The sequence below is a fragment of the Hesperophylax consimilis genome, chromosome 14 (genome assembly GCF_061612785.1).
Source record: "Hesperophylax consimilis isolate HC1 chromosome 14, BYU_Hcon_1.0, whole genome shotgun sequence".
NCBI lineage: Eukaryota > Metazoa > Arthropoda > Insecta > Trichoptera > Limnephilidae > Hesperophylax > Hesperophylax consimilis.
Genome location: NC_142849.1, coordinates 27,318,462 through 27,340,606, shown reverse-complemented (window position 1 = coordinate 27,340,606; position 22,145 = coordinate 27,318,462). Strand labels below are relative to the sequence as shown.

General features: G+C 34.2%; 1 protein-coding gene across 7 annotated transcripts in view; it reads left to right on the top strand.

Annotated features, from left to right (window-relative positions):
- The window catches only part of LOC149418136 (diacylglycerol kinase theta), a 130,599-nt gene that overhangs the window by 65,059 nt on the left and 43,395 nt on the right, over positions 1-22,145 (top strand). For all 7 annotated transcript variants that reach the window (XM_089639675.1, XM_089639674.1, XM_089639678.1 and 4 more), the window contains exon 2: positions 13,661-13,740. In XM_089639675.1, the coding sequence (XP_089495801.1) occupies positions 13,661-13,740 (80 nt within the window). The remainder of the gene's footprint in view (positions 1-13,660; positions 13,741-22,145) is intronic.

Sequence of the window (22,145 nt, the reverse complement as noted above, 5' to 3'; positions counted from 1 at the left end):
ATTCAAATTTTAAGTTTTGTATGAAAAGGCCGCGCAGCTGTTCCTCTTAACCATGCAGCACACTTGAGAATGATAGTTTCTTTTTAACATAGAAAATGTTCCTGTTGCTTTGTAGGTCGCGTTGGTATTCTAAAATTTATCAATGGAAAGCTTCCGGTTTTCCCATTCACGTTTTTCTGAATTGAGTCTAGCACAGGTAAAACGACGCAAGTTTATCAGGTGCATCTTTTTTGTGCCTTAGATATTAAATAGTTAAATTAATTCATTAATGCTTGTTATCGTTTATTTTAGTTGAAATACGATAAATCTGCAAAGAGGTAATGTGTTTTCTTTAACGTTTGGTTAAATAATTACTTCGTTTTATTCTTCACCAGAAATTTAAAGTGAAGCTATCAGTAAAATCAATATTTTAGATTAATCTATACTTAGAGACACCCATTCATAGAATTAACGATATTTTAGCGAATCAAAGCGATAAATGGTGTTTTTAGCGATAGCAAAAAAGATTTTTTAGTTGCTATAATCTTGTATTGACAGATCGTAGAACGAACATGACACACTCTACTGTAAAAACATGTGCCATATTGAGTTTCAATCAATAATACAATAAACATGTCTCGAGTGATTTTGCTAATTTAATTGTTTTTCCCCTCTTGCAGACTCCCATTCCTTGACGTTATCCTATTTAGCTATAAACGCTATGAAAACGCAAAATTAAAGCTATAAAGATATTTTTTAATGATTAATGATACATTTCTTCAAAATTAAATCTATGAATGGGGGTGTCTCTATTTATACTATATCGGGTTACATTTTACATTACGAATACCAAAAAATAGGCTTTGAATATATCGAATCTTTCTGAAATTTCGCTTGAGTAGAATTGAAATAAAATTGATAATTACGACATGAAGAAAATAACCTACTAATTTATTTCTTAATCATTGAAAAAAGGGGTAATAAATAATAAATCAACATGAAACAGAACAAGATACAAAAAATGAAAAATCATCGCATCCTACCGGCTGCGCCAAATGTTGTGTATGGACTTGTCGTGTCGTGTGGCGTGTGAAGGTAGTAACTAAGTAAAGTAATACGTGATCTTGTACTGGTATTTATTAGGGAGCTGTTTGTAACAAAAGAGACACTATCCTAGCACGCATCGCCTTTTATAGAATCTCGCAAGCATACTATCTCGCTTGCACTTATACACATTAACACAAACACCACAGGAAACGGTCGCAACGGATCTCTGTTTTACCAAAACCTCCTAGATCACAATAATTAATAATAATTATAATGTGATCTAGGAGGTTTTGATTTTACAGGGCAACGCAATCCACTTTACTATTGCGACCTAATTTTTTTTTTGTCAATTTTTGGTTCGATTGTTGTTACCTTTGTATTTTCTGTGTCTCGTTCTGCTTGTTGTTTCGTTTTGATTTATTATTATGTTCACCCCCTCCATTGATTAATAATAAATTGATGGGCATAACCTTCAAAATTTGTTCCAATAAATTATTTTGAAATATGAACGCTTGTAGGAAAAATCTTTTATGGTTAAGATTATTTGTGACAGTTTCCCTTGGTGAACTTTTTTGGTTGAGATTATTTGTGACATTTTCCCTTGAAGAACTTTTTTAGTTAAGATTATTTGTGACAGTTTCCCTTGGTGAACTTTTTTGGTTGAGATTATTTGTGACATTTTCCCTTGAAGAACTTTTTTAGTTAAGATTATTTGTGACAGTTTCCCTTGGTGAACTTTTTTGGTTAAGATTATTTGTGACAGTTTCCCTTGGTGAACTTTTTTGGTTAAGGTTATTTGTGACAGTTTCCCTTGATGAACTTTTTTGGTTAAGATTATTTGTGACAGTTTCCCTTGATGAATTTATTTGGTTAAGATTATTTGTGACAGTTTCCCTTGGTGAACTTTTCTGGTTAAGATTATTTGTGACAGTTTTCATTGGTGAACTTTTTGGTTAACATTATTTGTGACAGTTTCTCTTCACGAACTTTTTTCCTTATAAAATTATTCACAATATAAATAAAAACAACTCTCGGGCTTGTCGATTATTTATAGACTGCACTTGTCAAGCGATTTTTATGTCAATTACCTATATTGGTGGGGATATAAGACACACTAAAAATAGCCATATATTATTTTTCACTGGAATGTATTATATTATTTTTATAGGTTATATGTAATAACAAGCTTTGTTGGTTATTTTAAGGCGGTAGGTTCAAAAAATAATTGACATTAAATTTCCTTTTGGGCTCTATGTAATTTTCACAAATTAATATTGTTTTATTACTATTCTATATTTGTAGGACCTACTCGTAATGATTTTGTAAAACATTTTATCAAAATGTCAACGAGTTTATCTTTGGTTATTTATGATTTCGACTGTGTTTTGGTAAAATCCTTCAAATCACATTTTTGGGAAGGTCACTTTTAATTGTTAAAAGTACTAAATAAACAAACAGAACTCAGAACTGTACTCATTTATGTAAAGTGTTAATTTATTATAGAGATGTCAATTTGTGACTTTCCATGAACAATAATGTAACTTTTACATGAAACATTTTACGTAAAATATAAACCTTTATATTTTTTATTAACGGGTTCCGAAACCGGTTGGCGTTAATAAAAAAAATATAGCGGTGAAAACAAATTGTCATTTAATTAAAAGTTATTGGTCTCCCCCCATAATAGAAAAATATTCTGAGCAACCGGTTTCACACCTCCCTCCCCTTATTATCTGATCTGATATTTCTGCACGGAGAATTGGTAATCTGGTTAAAAACGGGACTGCAGGCCACTTCTTGATAATTTTTTTGTAAATTTGTAATAATATTGAAATACGCGTTCATGAACCTGCGTTTTCCTAATAATATATAATAACGAAATGCAAAATTTTAATGTACTCGTATACGTGTTCCGACATCGTGACAATGCCATTGGTATTTTACTAAAAGTTTATCAAGAAACCTATAAATTCATTCATCAAGAGCCTGTAATCCCATTTTAACCGGATGAGGAATAATTTTATCATTTTTTTTAATTTTTTACCGGTAAGTTTTCTTCGTGTGTTCAGGGCTGGCACTGTGCGGGTGTAATTGGAGCAGTCACCAACAGCGCGAGCCGTTTGGCTCAGGGCCGGCTTTGTCTCTGTTATCCAGTTTCCTTAAGCCCCCGCATTCCCAATTTCTACCTATTTAGTTAACTCTTTAAATTTAAAGTTCCAAAAAAATATTTTTTTTAAGATAATATACATTTGATTTATTATATGTAATCTCTTTTCATACTCCAAGCAGGTCGGTTACAAGACAGTACCTACCATATTATTGTAGCAATTCTATTTCAACGTCCCAATATCACACTCCTATGCGACGGATTCAACAGCTAGGAAACAAATACTACGATGTTGTTGATATATTTAAGTACATCAATTTCAATATATAAGCATACCTTATTGAAGTTTTTTTTCATCAAATAGTGGAATATTTTAATAAAGGTATTTAATTTGATTTGACTAACACACAATTATTTATTTATTAAACTGAAACAGAAAAAAATATTTTGGATTTTTTATGTTTTGTGCCTGCATGCTTTGTAGATCAAGTTCAGTGATATTTTGATTATAGTTATTTTTCTGCAATTGTTTTAAATAGTCGCCTGCACTATTTTCATGTATAGAATCGTTAATATTTTTTATATGTATGTATGTAAAAGCCTTAATAGGCGTGAAATAAATAAATAAATAAATTTGTTATGCCGAAACGGTAATTATATGAAATTCCCTCGATAGAAAAAAATCGCAAATTAAGCTCATAAAATTATTAAGAACACCTTTTGTTCTGTTATTTAATATTTAATACGCATGAAAAAATTCACAGTGTATCTTTAAATGCAACTAAAGCATTTGTCGAGAGATTTTTGCTCTATTTCAAACGAGTCGTGTTTTATTAAATATTTGCACCATTTTCGCGTCATTGTTATCGTTTTTCAATATTAGCGCGCTCTCTCTAACATTCTTATTTACATATCTCCCTTTCAAACCATCTTTGAACGCTTACTACGGGGCCTTAACAAATTAGCTCTTGATCGTGTCTGCGCTTCGACAAGGCGTTTCCATCAATTTCAGATCTAATTTCTCCTCGTTTAGCCTCTGTAGTTACTTTTCTAACTTTGCCTTCGTCGACCCACTGCTAATACGAACATTTCAATGTGCTTTCGGATGACATTATATATATATAAATCTATTTATGTACCTAACGTAGAAATCTCTCTGTAAAAACAACGATAGGCGATGTTTATTCATGCAATAATAACTCACTGATGAAAGGGAAAACATCCAATTTCATCGTTCTGTAATCTATTCATTGATCGATATCTTTTTGTCTCAATGGGAAATGTTCCCTGATAATACAACCTACTTTATTTGTTCGATAACAATAATATTATTTTGGTCTAATGGCCCGAATATGGCGACAGAATAATGAGTGTGACGTGTTTGAATGGAGGGTGGATTTGTAAATAGTCCAAAAATAAAATGACGATATTCCAAAGGAGTGTGAATCAAAAAATATGTAAAGTAGTCCCAGAGAAAGCTCGTATATACGTAATCGAAGATCCTTGTCTTCTTTCTCGCACGAAGAAATAAACATACGTAAAAAATACAAGCAACGTACAAACAGTGTGCCAGTTTTGTGGCTAGGAAATGAAAAAAAAGTCATCTATTTTAATTCATTTAAAATTATATATTTTTTGGTTTCACTGATGATTGAATCTTCCTCCCCAGGGACTAACAGCTGAGCCAAATCCCGATTTTGTAGGACTGACATTTATTTTGTAGTTGATTGCTGTAATGTCATCCAATTTCAGAGAAATACGTATTTTTCAGGGTGTGTATGCGTGATTGCCACCAAAAGTTGAAAGGATGCATTGTCATCGACAACGAGTCTATCTGTCGAGTTTTAGCTCGATCGGATGTCGGTAAGTGGGTTAATTTCCACTTTCAAGATTTGCATTCGCTCAATCACGAAAACAAACGTGAAATCCTTGGTCTTTTCTACAAAATATCTACATTGGCGACGCCCCCGACTACAAAGTCAAGCGTGTGGATCTGTGAAAAAAATTAAAAATTTTACATGTTGAATGTTCCCAGTAGTTTGTTGCCTATGTAGAAAATTTCGAGCACACACGCTCCCGAAGCATGCCGCATAAAAAAGTTACAATTGCTTTTCGTTGCCTTCCCTTCCCCGCCTCCGGCAGCCGCCCCACCGAGAGCGTCAGGACGAACACCGACCACTTTACAAATTGACTTATACATTGCGGAACGACAACGTTCGTATCACCAATATAACATAAAACCGCCATAAAAAGTCCATAAAGAGAGCTATTATTGGAAGAACGTACCCCATAAATGTACCCGGGGCGGAACGATCGAGATAGACTCAAAGATGGGAAGGTTGGACTCTTAATAATTAGTAATTTTTGCTAATCGGAGGGCTAAACAAAACATCGTGTATTTAGTAAAATCGCCCTACTGAATCCTACTAATAAGCTCACACATAAATATGCGGTCGTAAATGAAAATATGAAGAAAAAAAACAAACATTTCTCAAGGGAACACTTTGATACTTTCAATTTTCTCTATGATCGATTAGATTTGGTGGACAAAAACTTTTTGTACAAAAACCATTCATTTTTACATGTGCTTACCGCAAAATAGTCCCGATTGCTCCCGACCGTCTGAAGCCAGTGAGACAATGGCACCCACAATATTTGGGGTAGGTTAGGTTAGGTTGAAGGTAGTGGTGATGGAAAGGATATGGGGAAGAGAAAGGTGAGGTGAAGGTGAACCTGGCTATTTAGATCTTGCCACCAAACACGGCTAGTCATTTCAAGCGACGTTTCAATTCTTAACCTGTTGAAGGCCGGAGCATAAATCAGAAAAATATTAATGGAACTCAACGTTCTATTAGCCCAAATGAAGCTGATTTTGTGTTTCATACATTTTGTGAATCCTTATTGTCAAAATCGCATCGCAAATTGTTCTAATAAGTATCATATTAGAATGTTCGCATGTTCCCCATCGGCGTTTCTGTCCTACATCAGATCAATTCTGAAAGTATCTTCAACTCTGTAACGTGACGCAAGTATAATACCTATATATTATGTTAAATTAATAAATTGTGAAGTAACACAAATTCATCAAATAGAATATTATTTTTTTTTACAATTATTTAAAAATGTTTTTTTCAACTATCCCGCAGCCAAGAGGGGGAGTAGGTAGTACCCAAAATTACTATCCTCCTTATATTAGCTTAAATACTTGCCATATAATTTTAGTATTTTACGTATTTAATATTAGCAGTGACCTTTTTGTCTTTTTGTTTTTTTGAAATTCTATTGGCTTTTTCGGACTTTATGTCCGGGTTAAATCTTCCTAACAGGAAAAACTAAACCCTTCCACACACTTTTCCACAAATGATCATCTAGTCAATCCACATTATGCAAGTGCAATATATAAGCATAATAAATACAAAACAATACAAGAACAACACGCCAACTCACCAGAGATCAAATAGGAAAATAATTCACCGACTCCAGATATTTTCATATCAGAGGGTTCGGCTAGGTAGAATTTTTTTTTATGTATGTGTTTATTCAGTTTTTTTTTGTACATTATTTTCTCTTACTTAGATCTTACAAAACTGATCAATCAGTTTAATCCTAACTGGACCTATAAATCCTACTGATCCCTCAGTATAAATGCTTAAAAAATCTTTCGTAATCCTATATGTATTTAAAATGACTGATTTTTGCATTTTTAAATACAAATTCTTTGATAGATCTAAGAATTTATGTAAAAAAATGCAATTATTATTGCATTTTATTATTCTTATTATTTCTGCGCAAAAACACAAGTCACCATATAATTGACTAAATAATTTGAATTTCTATAGTTCAAAAGCTCATAAGACAGAAAAATGCATGGGGTCGTCGAAAGACCCACTTGGTTACAGACGTTTTGTTTGGCATCTTCGCCTGTCAAGAGTTAAAGGCTTGAAAAAAATGTGATTTTATTGTAACCTGTATACCTGTATTTGTGTCACGTTTCAGAATGGTAGATAATATAAAGTTTCTTAAGATCGCAGAGGCGGATTTGCCCTTAGGCCTATGTAGGCCCGGGCCTAGGGCGGCCAGATATTAGGGGCGGCCAATCGTGACAAAAAAGTCACAGATGATAACAAGAAATTACTTCCTAAGTACCTAAATATTCTACGTACGAAATAGCGATATGCAAGAGCGTGTTCACACACAGCACACAGCGCGCCCCCACGCCCCGAAGCCGCCCTCGCCACACCTAAGAACAGAAGAAAGCCGTTATATGTGAAGCACGAGGTATTCGTTTAAAACTGGAACGCTTTGAAACGGCCATCATGACTGTGTTTTGGGGATTTTTACTGAATCGTATTAACGCCACAAGTAAAAAACTTCAGAGTGTGGAAATTGACATCACCATTGTCATAGAACTGTATGAGGTACTTGTACATTTTATTGGCGAAATGCGAGATAATTTCGATGATTTCGAAAACCAAGCCAAAAAACTGTCATCGTTACAGGAATATGAAAGAGATTTTCGACGCAATCGAAAGCCTAAGCTACTTCCTGGCGAGAATAATACAGGTGTAGAGATGCAACAAAAAAACGGCCGCGAAAATTTCAGAATCGCTACTTTTTTTAGTAATAATCGATTCCTTATCAGCAGAACTAAAAAAACGACTGGGTGCTTACAAATCACTTTATAATAAATTTAATTTTATTACTCAATTGACAAAACTAAGCCCGTCTGAAGTCGAAGAAAAGGCAAAATCATTGCAAATGATTTATTCTAGTGATTTAGAAGCCCATTTTTCAGAAGAATGTCACCATTTTCGTGCTCACTGCAGTGTGAAAAATAAGGATCGAAACAATGCTGTCAGTTTGTTAAAATGGTTACGAACTGAAGAAATTAAAACCATTTATCCAAACGTGGATATTGCTCTTCGAATGTGTGTGTGTACTTCCGCCAGTAACTGTTCTGGAGAACGATCATTTTCTTGTTTACGACGTGTAAAAAATTATTTACGCACAACAATGGCGAAGCAAAGGCTGAACAATCTTGCTTTGCAACATAGAAGCAAATTTTTAAAGGAAATTGGATTGCGAAGATCTAATTAATGATTTTGCTGCACTTAAGTGCAGACGAGAATTGTAACTGCCAGATTTTTGTTTTGAGTTCAGTTTTTTTTTATGTTAGATAATGCTTTACGTAATTTTTTTTACCAACGTTTTAATTTGTATTTTAAGTTTAGTTATTATATTCGAATATGTACCTTAAGTTGAATTTTATTTAAAAGAGGTGCTGATTTCTTTTATTTGTTTGGAGACTTAATAATAACTTTTTATCCAGCCCGTATCTGGCAACCCTAATTGTAACTGTGAAACACTTATATATTATTGTATGAGAATAAACCTGAAACTAGTTAAATAAATTAAACCTAAAACTGTTTTAAATGTTTTATTCAAATCCTTGAAACCTTAGAAAGTATTACAAACTAGCAGCTATTATAGTTAACTAAATTTCTGAATCGATTTCGATAAAAGTTGTCAATAAAGTAAATTCATCAAAGTCTATAGTCTATATCTCTCTATGTCTATGTCATCAATACGGCCTGCGACAATCGACAATTATACAGTAATTGAACTAGCGAATTTAGTAAGCGTATTTTTTTACAATAATTCCACACAGGAGGCTTTGAGGAAAATATTTTCCCTCACGACCTATGTCATCTTAGGTGATGCTGTCTGGAGGGTCTTTTTAAGGAAGGGAAGGATAGGAAGTTCTGAAAAGGAAAATGTATGAGGGGTGGGTAGGAAGCTGGGGATTAGTGTGTCCAGGAATGACATGCGTATGAATACATCCCTCCAACTGCTGTGCAAGGCGATGGGTCAAGATAGTCCGGCTGTAAAGGTCAAAAGGCCTCCTTCACCCAGTCTCTCTCGATCCGGCCCGCCACGCAGCAGGTGGGCAGACGTATCCGCCGCCAAGACCTGGACAAATCTCACCCCATGAACCATGAATGATAATGGCAGGAAAATTAAAACGGTTTTGACCCTAGGAACTTACTGAAAAGTTTGGATACTCCTGGTCAATATGATGGGTACTGAGAAAGGGGCGGCTACATGGTCTGGGGCCTAGGGCGGCCAAGACTGCAAATCCGCCTCTGTTAAGACCTCAATTCAGAACTGAAAAGTTTAAGGACGGGTTTTTTCACAGAATTTGAATAATTTTGTTGATGGAATTTTAAAGATAATTTTCAAGTTCTGTAATGGTTCTATTCAACTTATGCTATTATTTCAGTTAAGTTGAACGAATGGCCAATAACGATATGTAATAACAGAACTTGAATAGAACCCTCACAGATATTAACTTTAAAATTTGTCCATCGTCCAGCTCTGAAAAGTCAAATACCGTCCAACCTTCCTCTCACCTTTTAAATGTGTTATATGTTATATTAAGGTTTGATACCATATAATCGTATTTTTTGAGACTCGGGAGATTTCGAATGATATTAAATAATCATGGTGATTTAATTTTTGCGTATTTATATACAGGGCGGTTTTGAAGGGCTATTATAAAAACGAAAACTTACAGAAATGGAGTATATTTCATTTTATTCGGTACATCATGCCGTCTTATGCATCAAGTCCTGAATATGGCATCACAAAGATGATGGCTCCCAGCAATGATACATTGATGAAGGCGATATCTGAAGATTTCAGCCGCACATTTTTTCCTGAATTAGATCCTTGAGATCTTCCAAGGTGTGAGGCCAATGTTCAAAAACAATTTCCTTCAGGCACCCCCACACGAAGAAGTCACAAATTGCGAAGGCCCGCTGGGTGACAAAGAAAAAACGACAATTTTCAAAAAATGTGCGAACGGTGAAGCCCCGGTGTTGTCCGGATCAAAACATGGTAACGACTGAAAACGTCATGACCCTCCCGACACAATGAGACCAGGTTCCTACCCCAACCACACGGGATTTAGCGGCCCATAAAAACTAGACTAACTGTTGTGCTGCACCTTGTATTATACCCAGGATCTCTTATGAAAAATTTGTCCCTAGATTATATTGTACATTCTGAATTTGAAATATAAAATCGACAAATATAACGTTTAAATACGTTCCGATGGTCAAGTTGGTTAAGACGCCTGTCCCGGCAAGACAAAAAATCCTGGGTTCGAGTTCCTAGTTGCGATGGTAATCTTTTAATTTTTGTGTCTTGCACTGTTTCATATTTAGTTTAGATTTATTGAAATTATCTTCTTCTTCGTTTATGCTTTATATTTATATCACCTTTTAAAGATTTGTTGAATTCATTGTACGTTCGAAGAAATAAATTGTTGAATTTAAATACAGATTTGAATTATATTATCATCCTTGTGACTTAATTCACGTATAAATCGAGCAGTTAAATAACACGTCCACAATAACATTTATCTATGGGTGTGCGGGATCGGGGCTAACAAACTGGGTCGGATCCCGCCGCGTGCACTCCCGCTACCAACCAACCAAGAAACCGACCGACCGCTGACGTCACTAGGCGTCCCGTGACGTCAGCAAGAGGGGGTCGCCCCCTACCGCACCCCACGTCCCCCTTACTGCCGCCCAAATTCGGTGCGGGCGCGTTCGGGAACGGCTATCCGGGAAACGCTCAGTCGTGTACCTGCTAATTGGATCGCGCTGTTTTGACGTGTATTTTTTGATTCTTGAACGCACTCTGATATTTTAACATAAAACGAAATAAACTACTTGCAGGGTATCTAGCACGGTCGATCGATAAAGGTTTTTCGACTGTGTCTGTAACTTGATATGGTTCGCTAGCACCACTGCAGATCGCTAATGTACAAACAATAAATTATCACCTTAGTCGTTGTGAACTGTTATTTGTTCGTTGGCGATCTGCGGTCGTAAATGGGAACAATAACAAGTTACCGATATAATCGATAGAACCTTTATCGATCGACTGTGCTAGATACCCAGGTACAGGCAAATTATTTTTAATAGGACGTGTTTCAACGTGCACAACAATAGTTTTGAAAGTTTTTTGAATAAGTCGCCCGCAAACTTAAATGCCCAATGGTCCTTGATGCTTAGCAACGTGTTTCCATTCTGTTTGACTTTTAGATTCACGATTTAATTCGACTATTTTTCCGTTTCAGCTTTTTAACCAAACAAAATAATTATGAAATTAAATTATTTTTTTATTCGTCCAGTACACCACTAGACAAGCAAGAGCTTGTTTAAATGATTTTATATAACTTTTCATACAAACATAGTCTAACAAAGAGATACTAACAAAGATTTGATTGAATCTTAACTAAACAGTAAAAAAATTCTCTTGGTGAGTCCTGGTGTGATAATGTGACATATCACCATATATTATGAAGAAAAATTATATTGTTCTTATAAAAATTAGTATTGAAAGCTGGGTGAAGTCGCGTAGTTAGTTAAATACTAGTAACAAAAAACTTTAGTTAATTAAATTCTATATTCTCAAGTGGATTCATTCTTGTTGTTGCTGGGTGAATGAATATGTGTTTATTTTGGGAGTTGGGGAGTTCAATATCTGAATCGTTCCTCGACTAGGTAGGTACCTACTCATAGCTTATTAATATTCGTTATATCGTAGAGATTTTCTATGGTCGTTCCAATTATGTCTACGGTGAAAATTTTCTTTGATTATTCCAGTTACGTATATCATGAAGATTTTCTTTAGTCATTCCAATTATGTATATCATGAAGATTTTTCATTCCAATTACGTATATCATAAAGATTTCCTTTGGTCATTCCAATTACGTATATCATGAAGATTTTTCATTCAAATTACGTATATCATAAAGATTTCCTTTGGTCATTCCAATTACGTATACCATGAAGATTTTCTTTGGTCATTCCAATTACGTATACCGTGAAGATTTATACGGTCGTTCCGATTATATATATGTACATCGTGAAGATTTATTCGGTTATTCCGTATATAAATATATCTGTAAAACGTGAAAATTTTCTTTGATTATTCCAGTTACGTATATCATGAAGATTTTCTTTAGTCATTCCAATTATGTATATCATGAAGATTTTTCATTCCAATTACGTATATCATAAATATTTCCTTGGGTCATTCCAATTACGTATATCATGAAGATTTTCTTTGGTCATTCCAATTACGTATACCGTGAAGATTTATACGGTCGTTCCGATTATATATATGTACATCGTGAAGATTTATTCGGTCATTCCGTGTATAAATATATCTGTAAAACGTGAAGATTTTCTTTGGTCATTCCAATTATGTGTATAGTGAAGATTTATTCGGTCATTCCAATTATGTATATCGTGAAGATTTATTCGGCCATTCCGATTATATATATATGTACATCGTGAAGATTTATTCGGTCATTCCGTATATATGTAATTCCAATTATGTATATCGTGAAGATTTTTCATTCCAATTACGTATATCATAAATATTTCCTTGGGTCATTCCAATTACGTATATCATGAAGATTTTCTTTGGTCATTCCAATTACGTATACCGTGAAGATTTATACGGTCGTTCCGATTATATATATGTACATCGTGAAGATTTATTCGGTCATTCCGTATATAAATATATCTGTAAAACGTGAAGATTTTCTTTGGTCATTCCAATTATGTGTATAGTGAAGATTTATTCGGTCATTCCAATTATGTATATCGTGAAGATTTATTCGGTCATTCCAATTATGTATATCGTGAAGATTTATTCGGTCATTCCAATTATGTATATCGTGAAGATTTATTCGGTCATTCCAATTATGTATATCGTGAAGATTTATTCGGTCATTCCAATTATGTATATCGTGAAGATTTATTCGGTCATTCCAATTATGTATATCGTGAAGATTTATTCGGTCATTCCAATTATGTATATCGTGAAGATTTATTCGGTCATTCCGTATATATGTAATTCCAATTATGTATATCGTGAAGATTTTCTTTGGAATAACCGAAAATTTCATAGAAAATTCTTATAAAATAAGATGAATATTTACCTTATGTACTTATTAAACTTGAATGTGAAAAAAGTATATATTTTAAACTTTTTTTTTTAATTTGAAAAACATAAAACAAATATTACATTTATTTTATGTATTATTTTTGTACACGCTCGGGGAACTATTAAATTTTAATATATATAGGTAGTCACCTAATTTTCTGGCTTCGAGTTGAGGGAGGTGAGATCTGCTAGTGTTATTGTAACCAAAACTTTAAATTTGTTTAAGTTTTTCTCTTATATCTACTTACTTAATGCGCTTGAGTGATAAATTGTAATTTAATGAACCAAAATATTTTTGCATATTATTTTTCTTGTAAATTGATCCAGTGCTAACCACAAATTATTATCAAATAATATTGGTTTCGTCTTTGTAGCTATATAAAAATTAAAGCTTTTCTGTATTTCTCTGTCTTGATTCCAAGTATGTATGTTGGATGGGGGAGTGTAATCATCGTTGTGAATATTTTAATTTTTCTAATTTTGTTTTATTTGTTTTTCAGTATGCAACTTCATTGTACACGAACGGTGCGTCAACGCGGTGGTCACATCATGCTCAAGCACGGCGCCCAGCCTTATTAAGGTAAGTCCACTCTAACCATACCATTTATCTTAGTCCTTACTGGTCTTACCGATATATACTTTTGTCACCTTGTCACCCCTCGCAGGATCACCAGTCCATTAATTCAGTCCATCGAGGTGATCTAGAAATGATCAAAAGGTAGTAAAGATATCGTGACGAGATTGATCAACGCGTAGGGACATTTAGGAGATGGTTAAGAGATATTCCAGATGGACTAGTCAAAAGACAGTGAAGAGATGATCCGAAGATGATCCAGAGATGATCAAGATATAGAGAAGTTATAATGGTGAAAGAAGGTTAAGAGGGAGTCAAGAGACATTCAGGAGATGGTCAAGATATAGATAAGTTATAATGGTGAAAGAAGGTTAAGAGGGAGTCAAGAGACATTCAGGAGATGGTCAAGATATAGATAAGTTATAATGGTGAAAGAAGGTTAAGAGGGAGTCAAGAGACATTCAGGAGATGGTCAAGATATAGATAAGTTATAATGGTGAAAGAAGGTTAAGAGGGAGTCAAGAGACATTCAGGAGATGGTCAAGATATAGATAAGTTATAATGGTGAAAGAAGGTTAAGAGGGAGTCAAGAGACATTCAGGAGATGGTCAAGATATAGATAAGTTATAATGGTGAAAGAAGGTTAAGAGGGAGTCAAGAGACCTTCAGGAGATGGTCAAAAGAGATATTCAAGATATAGTTATAGCTTGTATCTAGTAATGAGATGGATTGGAGACAATCATGAGATAATCAATATTTGGTCAAGATACTCAGTGAAGGTATTGTAGTGAAATTAGATTAAAAGGGAATCAAGAAACATTCAGTGGATGGACAAGAGATATTCAAGAAATAATCAATAGATAGTCAAGAGTTGTGAAGAGATATTAATTGTATTATCCAGAGATGTTCCAGAAAAGGTCAATACATATTGGTCAAGATATATTCATGATAAGTACTGTCAATGATATAGATATAGATAGATGGTAAAATTTCAAAATACGGATTTAATTACGATTTCAGATTTACTTTATTGAAATCTACCCATGACATCCATCTTCTATACATACTTCATCTTCTCCATGTTTCTTGCATTCTATGGATTCCAAAATGTGCACTTACTGCGTATTTTCTCTGAATGAATCTTTAAGTCTACTTTACGTCAGGGATTATAAAACAATAATATAATACATCCATTCTGGAAGAGCTGGGCATTCACGATAGGTTATCAATTATCTGCGTAAAAAGTATCCTAAGGTACTTTGAATACGTTGTTCATTCACTGAAAACTTGAACCCGGAGAAACTTATGGTCACTGGTGTAGCGGAGGGTAGAAGGCAATCACAGATACGTTGGAGTGATCAATCAAATTCTACCTATAACCACGGGGAGTGAAGAAGCATTGTCCATTGGGAAACTGGAGGCTATACTAGGCTATACTCTACTACAATCCTCGGAAGCGAGAAAACGACTATAGAAGAACATAAATATCAGAAAAAGACGAGATCTGATTTCCAAACGATGTGCTTTCCGTTCGTTAAATACGTACAGTCTCCATACAACTGTGGTGTAAAAATTACGCTGCGCGTAAGTTCAGAACAGTGAACAACTTAACTTATTAACATGGCGTTTGCTCGGTTAAAACGGTCTTAAACCAGGCTCAAGGCCGGCTTTACCACACCAACGTTGAACGGGCATGAACAAATCTAATTGATAAGACGGGTTATCTTTTAAGGATATTTTAACACTGGTTTTAATAAATTTTAAAGCTCTGTACAAAAGCTTTTTCATAAAAGGCATTATATTAAAATCCAGCGTTATTATAAAATACATTAAATCGATACGGAATTTCGAATTGATAATAATTTGTTTACGTTATTTGTGAATTAATCTACTCTAGGAACCAGTTCAATCTGAACTATTAATGGGATAAAGATGTTCTATTTTAGATCCATGCATTTAAATCAGTTTTCTCGGAAAATAGGATAAACATTACTGTTTTGTTAAGATAAAGATAACTGGTTTTCCGCTTGGAACTGGTTTTTGTTTTTCCATTTTCTCTCCCTCGATTAATTGGTAATTTATTAATTCAGTCTTACTAGAAAAACACAGTTTTCATGGAATGCGGCCGAATTATAATGAAAATCATCTATTTAACGAAAATATTATTATTTTCTAAGGCTGTTTGTACAAAAGGAATATGACCACACAAGTAGTAGGTATAATTACCCGGAACCATGGGAAAATATTACGTACTCATCTGACATTGAAGAGGATGTTGGGGAAGGATGGACTGAGAGAACCAGACTATCCGTATCTAGTTACTAAATAAAGCTGACAATGTCATCAAACGATTTATTTCTGAATTTACTATGACATCACCCACACAGAAGTACCTTCCACTCTCTCGTATTCATATTCCTTTAGATTTACACACAGTACAATATGATACAAGATATAATTCAAATATTTTTAGTGATTATTGTACCTTATCAGGTCGAAATTATTGATTCCTAACTAGGCAAATTGCCCGTTCCAAGGAACCAAAAATATGTGAAAGTAAGTGTGTGATTTGTCTATGTCTATAATATATCTCTTTATGTGGTATTATGACTCATAAAACAAAAATAAAAAACAATCGATCTATATAATAACAATAATGATAAGTAGAGAGTGAGTACATTATATTGAGTATGTGTTTTCTTATAGAAAGTAGCCAATAGGGTAAGTAAGAATACAAATTTGAACGCGTGACATCCGGATTGCTAGTCGAGAGCCTTACTTATCGACCAAGTGGAGTCCGTCATAATCTGTTGATATTTTGAAATGTACTAAGTAAAAGCCACCTACAATAACAGGAAACCCTAGTGTGGAAGACTTTAATATTATTATTATATATACCATCTTACTAATTAGATTCTTATACGCCTGTTCAACGTTGGTGTGGTAAAGCCTGCCTTGAGCCTGGTTAAAGACCGTTTTAGCCAAACAAACACCATGGTAATAAATCAAGTATACAATACTTAACGTTCTGTAATTATAACTTAAGTCATAATCATGAACAAACTTTGCTTAGTTAGAATTTTTTTAAATAATCAACTACAGCACCGATCACACTAAACGGCGCTTTGTATAGTTGCACGGAGAAAAATAATCCTGTTAAAAAAGTAACAGCATGCCAACTTCCTGATGTTATTTCACGATTCCCGATAATACTTCATGATTAGTCAGTCAGAATATATCTAGAACACGTATTATTTTCCTAATATATATCTTGACGGAATGCGACAACGTCAATGACAATTTCAGTATTTTTATAACAACGTGTTCCGCCGCGCTCATAAAACTTTCGCTTTTGACTGATAATTTGTTAGGAACCTTTTCAATTCATCCGTTATAGACTGCAGTCCCATTTTTTACAGGAGAACGAATAATTTGACCAGATTTTTAATAAATTAAGGACGGGTTGTTTCGGAGAATTTGAACAATTCATCAAATTTCAACGTTCTTTTCCAGATTCTGTGAAAGTCCTATTCAAGTTCTGTTATTATATCAATATAGGCTAGTTGTTTGACAAAACTGAAATAAAAACAGAACTTGAAAATATATTTCACAGAATTTAAAAATGAACTTTGAAATTTGATGAATTGTTCAAATTCTCCGAAACAACCCGTCCTAACAGTATTTAAAATCAGTAAGTTTTCTCCGTGATAACCGTTTATTATTTTTTATTAATTTTCCGTAGTGAGCCTTCAAAAAGGAAAAGAACATGGTTTGAAAGAGAAATTTGTAAACTTTGTTGGAATTAAGTTATAGAGTACCAACTTTCTCATTAGATTACGTATTATTCATACATATATAGGTAACAGATAATTAAATATTTGAAATAAAAATCGAATATGTTCATCCAATTATCTAGGTTCCAAACCAATTTCATTAGAAACTTTGTTTCCATTTAAAAAGGTAGATGCCAAAAATATGGGAAAAATTAGTGGCAAAATGATATTGTTGACTCTGGATTAGAAATATGAGATCGACAAAAATGACGATTAATAAATAGGTCCCGATGGTCGAGTGGTTTAAGACGCCTGTCCCGATAAAACAAGAGATCCTGGGTTCGATTCCTAGTTGTGATCGTAATCTTTTTTATTTTTGTGTGTCTTGTTCTGTTTCGTGTATCGTTTAGATGTCTTCTTTTTCAATGTTTTAAATTATGATAATGAACAAAATATCCCGTTGCAATTAAGTACCTACTTGAAAATCATCAATTACTGTCAGTTTTGATGATTTTCTGTTTTACAGTTAATTTATAATTTGCATAACCAACGATTTTAACAAACTAATTACATATTATATTTACCTATAATTAAACCAATTAAACCATCCGTTCATAAAATTAATGATTTAATCGTTTACCACTGATTAATCGAATTTACTATGTTTGTAATGTCATTGGTTGACATACTGATTTTGCACAGAAACAGTTTGATGACTTTAAAAAATCAATCCGTTAAAATTTATATTTATGAATATTAAAAAAAAATTGGTTTGACTGAGGATTGAACCCTCCTCCCCAAGGACTAGCTCTTAACTGCTGTGAATTGTTATTAAAACGTAAACAAACGGTTTTACTGAAGATTGAACCTTCATCCCCAAAGACTGAAGTCAACCGCGCTAACAACTGTGCCAAATCCCGATTTTCCGCGTCTGTATGCGTGATTGCCCCCAAAAGATAGAATGCATTTTCATCGGCAACTAGTCTATCTCCCGAGCTGAAACTCGATCGCAAATCGGGAAGTAGGTTAATTTCCACTTAAAAAAATTGCATTCATTCATTTACGAATAAAAAAATAAAATTCAAATAGATAAATTTAAAAAGATATGTAAATCAATAATCTCAATTATCTTGCTCTTGGAAAAATATTGAGAGAAAATCAATCATTCTTAAAAAATATAGTGCAAGTACCTACCTAATGACAAAAATATAATTCAAGTACCTACATAATGACAAAAAATATAAAGCAAGTACCTACCTAATGAAAAAAATATGTAATGCAAGTATCTACCTAATGAAAAAAACAATAATGTAAGTACCTACCTAATGACAAAAAATATAATGCAAGTACCTACCTAATGAAAAAACAATAATGCAACTACCTACCTAATGACAAAAAAATATTATGTAAGTACCTACCTAATGTCAAAAATATATAATGCAAGTACCTACCTAATGACAAAAAAATATAAAGCAAGTACCAACCTAATGACAAAAAAATATAATGCAAGTACCTACCTAATGAAAAAACCATAATTCATGTACCTACCGTATGACAAAAAATTATAATGCAAGTACCAACCTAATGACAAAAATATATAATGCAAGTACCTACCTACTCAAACCTACCTCACACCCAGCATAAAACAAAAACCATATTAACAACAGTTCTAAATTTATGTGTTATATACAAATGTAAATAATTTGGTAGACACTGTAATGTATGTATAGAAATAATAAATAAATGAAAAAAAAAATTTAATCCAAGTACCTACCTAGTCAAAAAAAACTGTAATAAACCTGATCTACATTCTGAAAGTTCCCTGTCCGCTATTCTATCCCACATTTGCACACGCCTCGTGTGGAGTAAATAATATGCTGCATGCGTGTTGTCCGTTTTACCTTCGTGTCGTTCCTCCGAGGGCGAAGGACCGGGCTAATGTATGCCCCGTGTCGAGTCAAGTCCCGGGTCTAGTTGGAACATTCCGTGACCTTGTCTAGTCCCACCGGTGTCGACACAACACGACATCATCACTATGTAATCGTGGAATGCAAATATTAGTGTCTACTCTGCCCACAACATAAATAAGCATAATAGTGCGGTACCTACTTAAATATTTTAATATTGAACCAAGTTTCAGTGAGTTTTTTCCGAATGATATGATAATAATCAATGTCGCTCGTCCAGGGTATCTAAGCAATGAGGCATATACGAGTAGATGGAGTCAGCTTTGGCGTTCGATGTATGGGCCACGCATATCGGATCATTGTCCGATGTTAGATATCTCAGGCATCAGTCGCGATCTATTGTACCTACAAGTACAAGACTTTTCATCGGTAAGTAGGGTTTTACAACAATCAGTGGTCGTGCCAATTGACTTATGTATTGTGGAGCATTTGCGCAGCGGCGCACTGCCGACCGTTGAGTTCGTTCGCGGTCGGAAGGATTCGGGCGACATCGACAGCTGCCACACCACCCTTCCTACTTCCCGTACGGGAACAACATTTCCCACTGATATTGCAAGGATTATAGACTCTATTTATATATAACTCATATCGGTAAATTGACATCGTTCCCGAGCTTGACTGCATTTCGTATATGTGCAGACAACACTTCACATTGAATAAAATAAGAATATTTAGTCATTGTGAACTGTTGTTTGTTTGTTGAGGATCTGCAGTCATGCTCGGGAACGATATTTAGTACGTATTACTGTATATACACGGAGAAAACATACTGATATAAAATATTGCTAATTTATTTAGGCCCCGTAGTAAGCTTTCAAAGATGGTCAAAGCGAGATATGTAAATACGAATGTTCGAGGTTGTGGGGATGGGAAGGAGATGGTGAGGAGTAAGATAGGGAAGTACCTGGCTATTCAGCTCTGGTTACCAAAAAACGGCTGGAACGTGCCGCAAATTTACTAAATATTATTTTTAACTAGTAAATTGTGGAATAATACAAATTTAACACATCAAATTGAACCCGAGAGCTCCAGATTGCTAGTCGAGAGCCTTACCCATTGACTACGGGACCTTTATATTATTTTTTTTACTGTAAAACATAATATTTATTCCAATTACAGTACAATTTTAAATAATGTCAGCATTTAGCTAGGTGACTCTTCAAAAATTGTTTTAAGTCATTTAGAAAACAGTCACTTACATAAAAATTCTTTGCAAGTTCGTTTAACAGCACCACTCACCTCGCATGCTATGCTTTGCCAGGACGTCGGTTTTGCCTTTTGGTACTCTGAATGTTTATGTTTATAAGTCATGGTATCGACTTCAGCTGTAGTGGTCTGGTACATATAAATCATAGCATCCCAAGAGGAATGGGCTATCGATAAAATTGTTCCAAATTTTGAAAGACATAATAGCTAGACTTGCTTTCCGCCTAGTTCCAGACTCACAGAATTAGTTTCCTCAAGTAAGTCGATATGGTGCATGAACCTAGGATAGGTTCCATGCGTCCGCATATAGACATACCTGAGGAATTTCTTCTGGATTTGCTCTAACATATCAATGTACTTCTGGTGGTACGGTGCCCAAACATGGCTCGCATACTCCAGCTTGCTTCTCAGTATGCCATCGAACAATGCTAACATAGCATCTTGGTAACCGCTTGCATGTCCTAATGACGAACCCAAGAAGTTTGTAGCAAGACTGAGTGAGCTGCGATATACAGGGTGTATCGGCACTAACCCGACAAACTTTAACCAGCTATTCCTTAGCACATTTGGAGTAAAAAATGTTATGGGCACTTTGCTGTCCGGTAGCATTTTTTTTCAATTAAAAACAAAAAAATTAAAAATTTCCACACTCCATCACTGTCATTGGCATTGCGTTTCGTGTTCAACAGCTGTTATAAGTAAGTATGTCAAAAAGCGTCTTCGCTCTTTCGCACACACTAAATAATAATAGTTAAAAATGAGACGAATGGTGCCGTGCCATTTCGTTGTGATTGTAAAAGTGCGCCAATATAGGCACACACGTGCATTATTCAACGAAATTCGAATAAAATATTTGCCAGATGGGTTTTCAAACTTTGACAAAGGATAAAACAGCGGTGACATGTGGTGAAAATATGAATAATAAATTTTTATTAAAAAAAAACGTTACCGGACAGCAAAGTGCACATAAGATTTTTTACTCCAAATATGCTAAGGAATAGCTGGTTAAAGTTTGTCGGGTACGTGCCGATACACCCTGTATGGTCAGAGAATATCAGTTTGGGATCAAAGACGAAACCGAGATCCTTTTATGGAATTTACACGTGATAGTGTTTCGCCCTTTATCTTATAATCGTTAAGTACAGTATTTAGAGAACGAGTGTAAGACATAGTGACACATTTTTTTGGGTTGAAATCTAATTTGCTTCTCAACGACCATTCAGAGAGTACAAAAACCTTCGTTATTGATTTGCAATATTTTCGCATTTCGTCATTATATAATAACAGGATAAACGGAGCTGTATGTTTGTGTTACATGGGCCCCATATAGCTTTTTATGGGGGTACATCTAATAAAATATATATACCTACATAAATAGAAAAATAAAATATAGATACCTACATAAATAGAAAAATAAAATATAGATACCAACATAAATAGAAAAATAAAATATAGATACCAACAT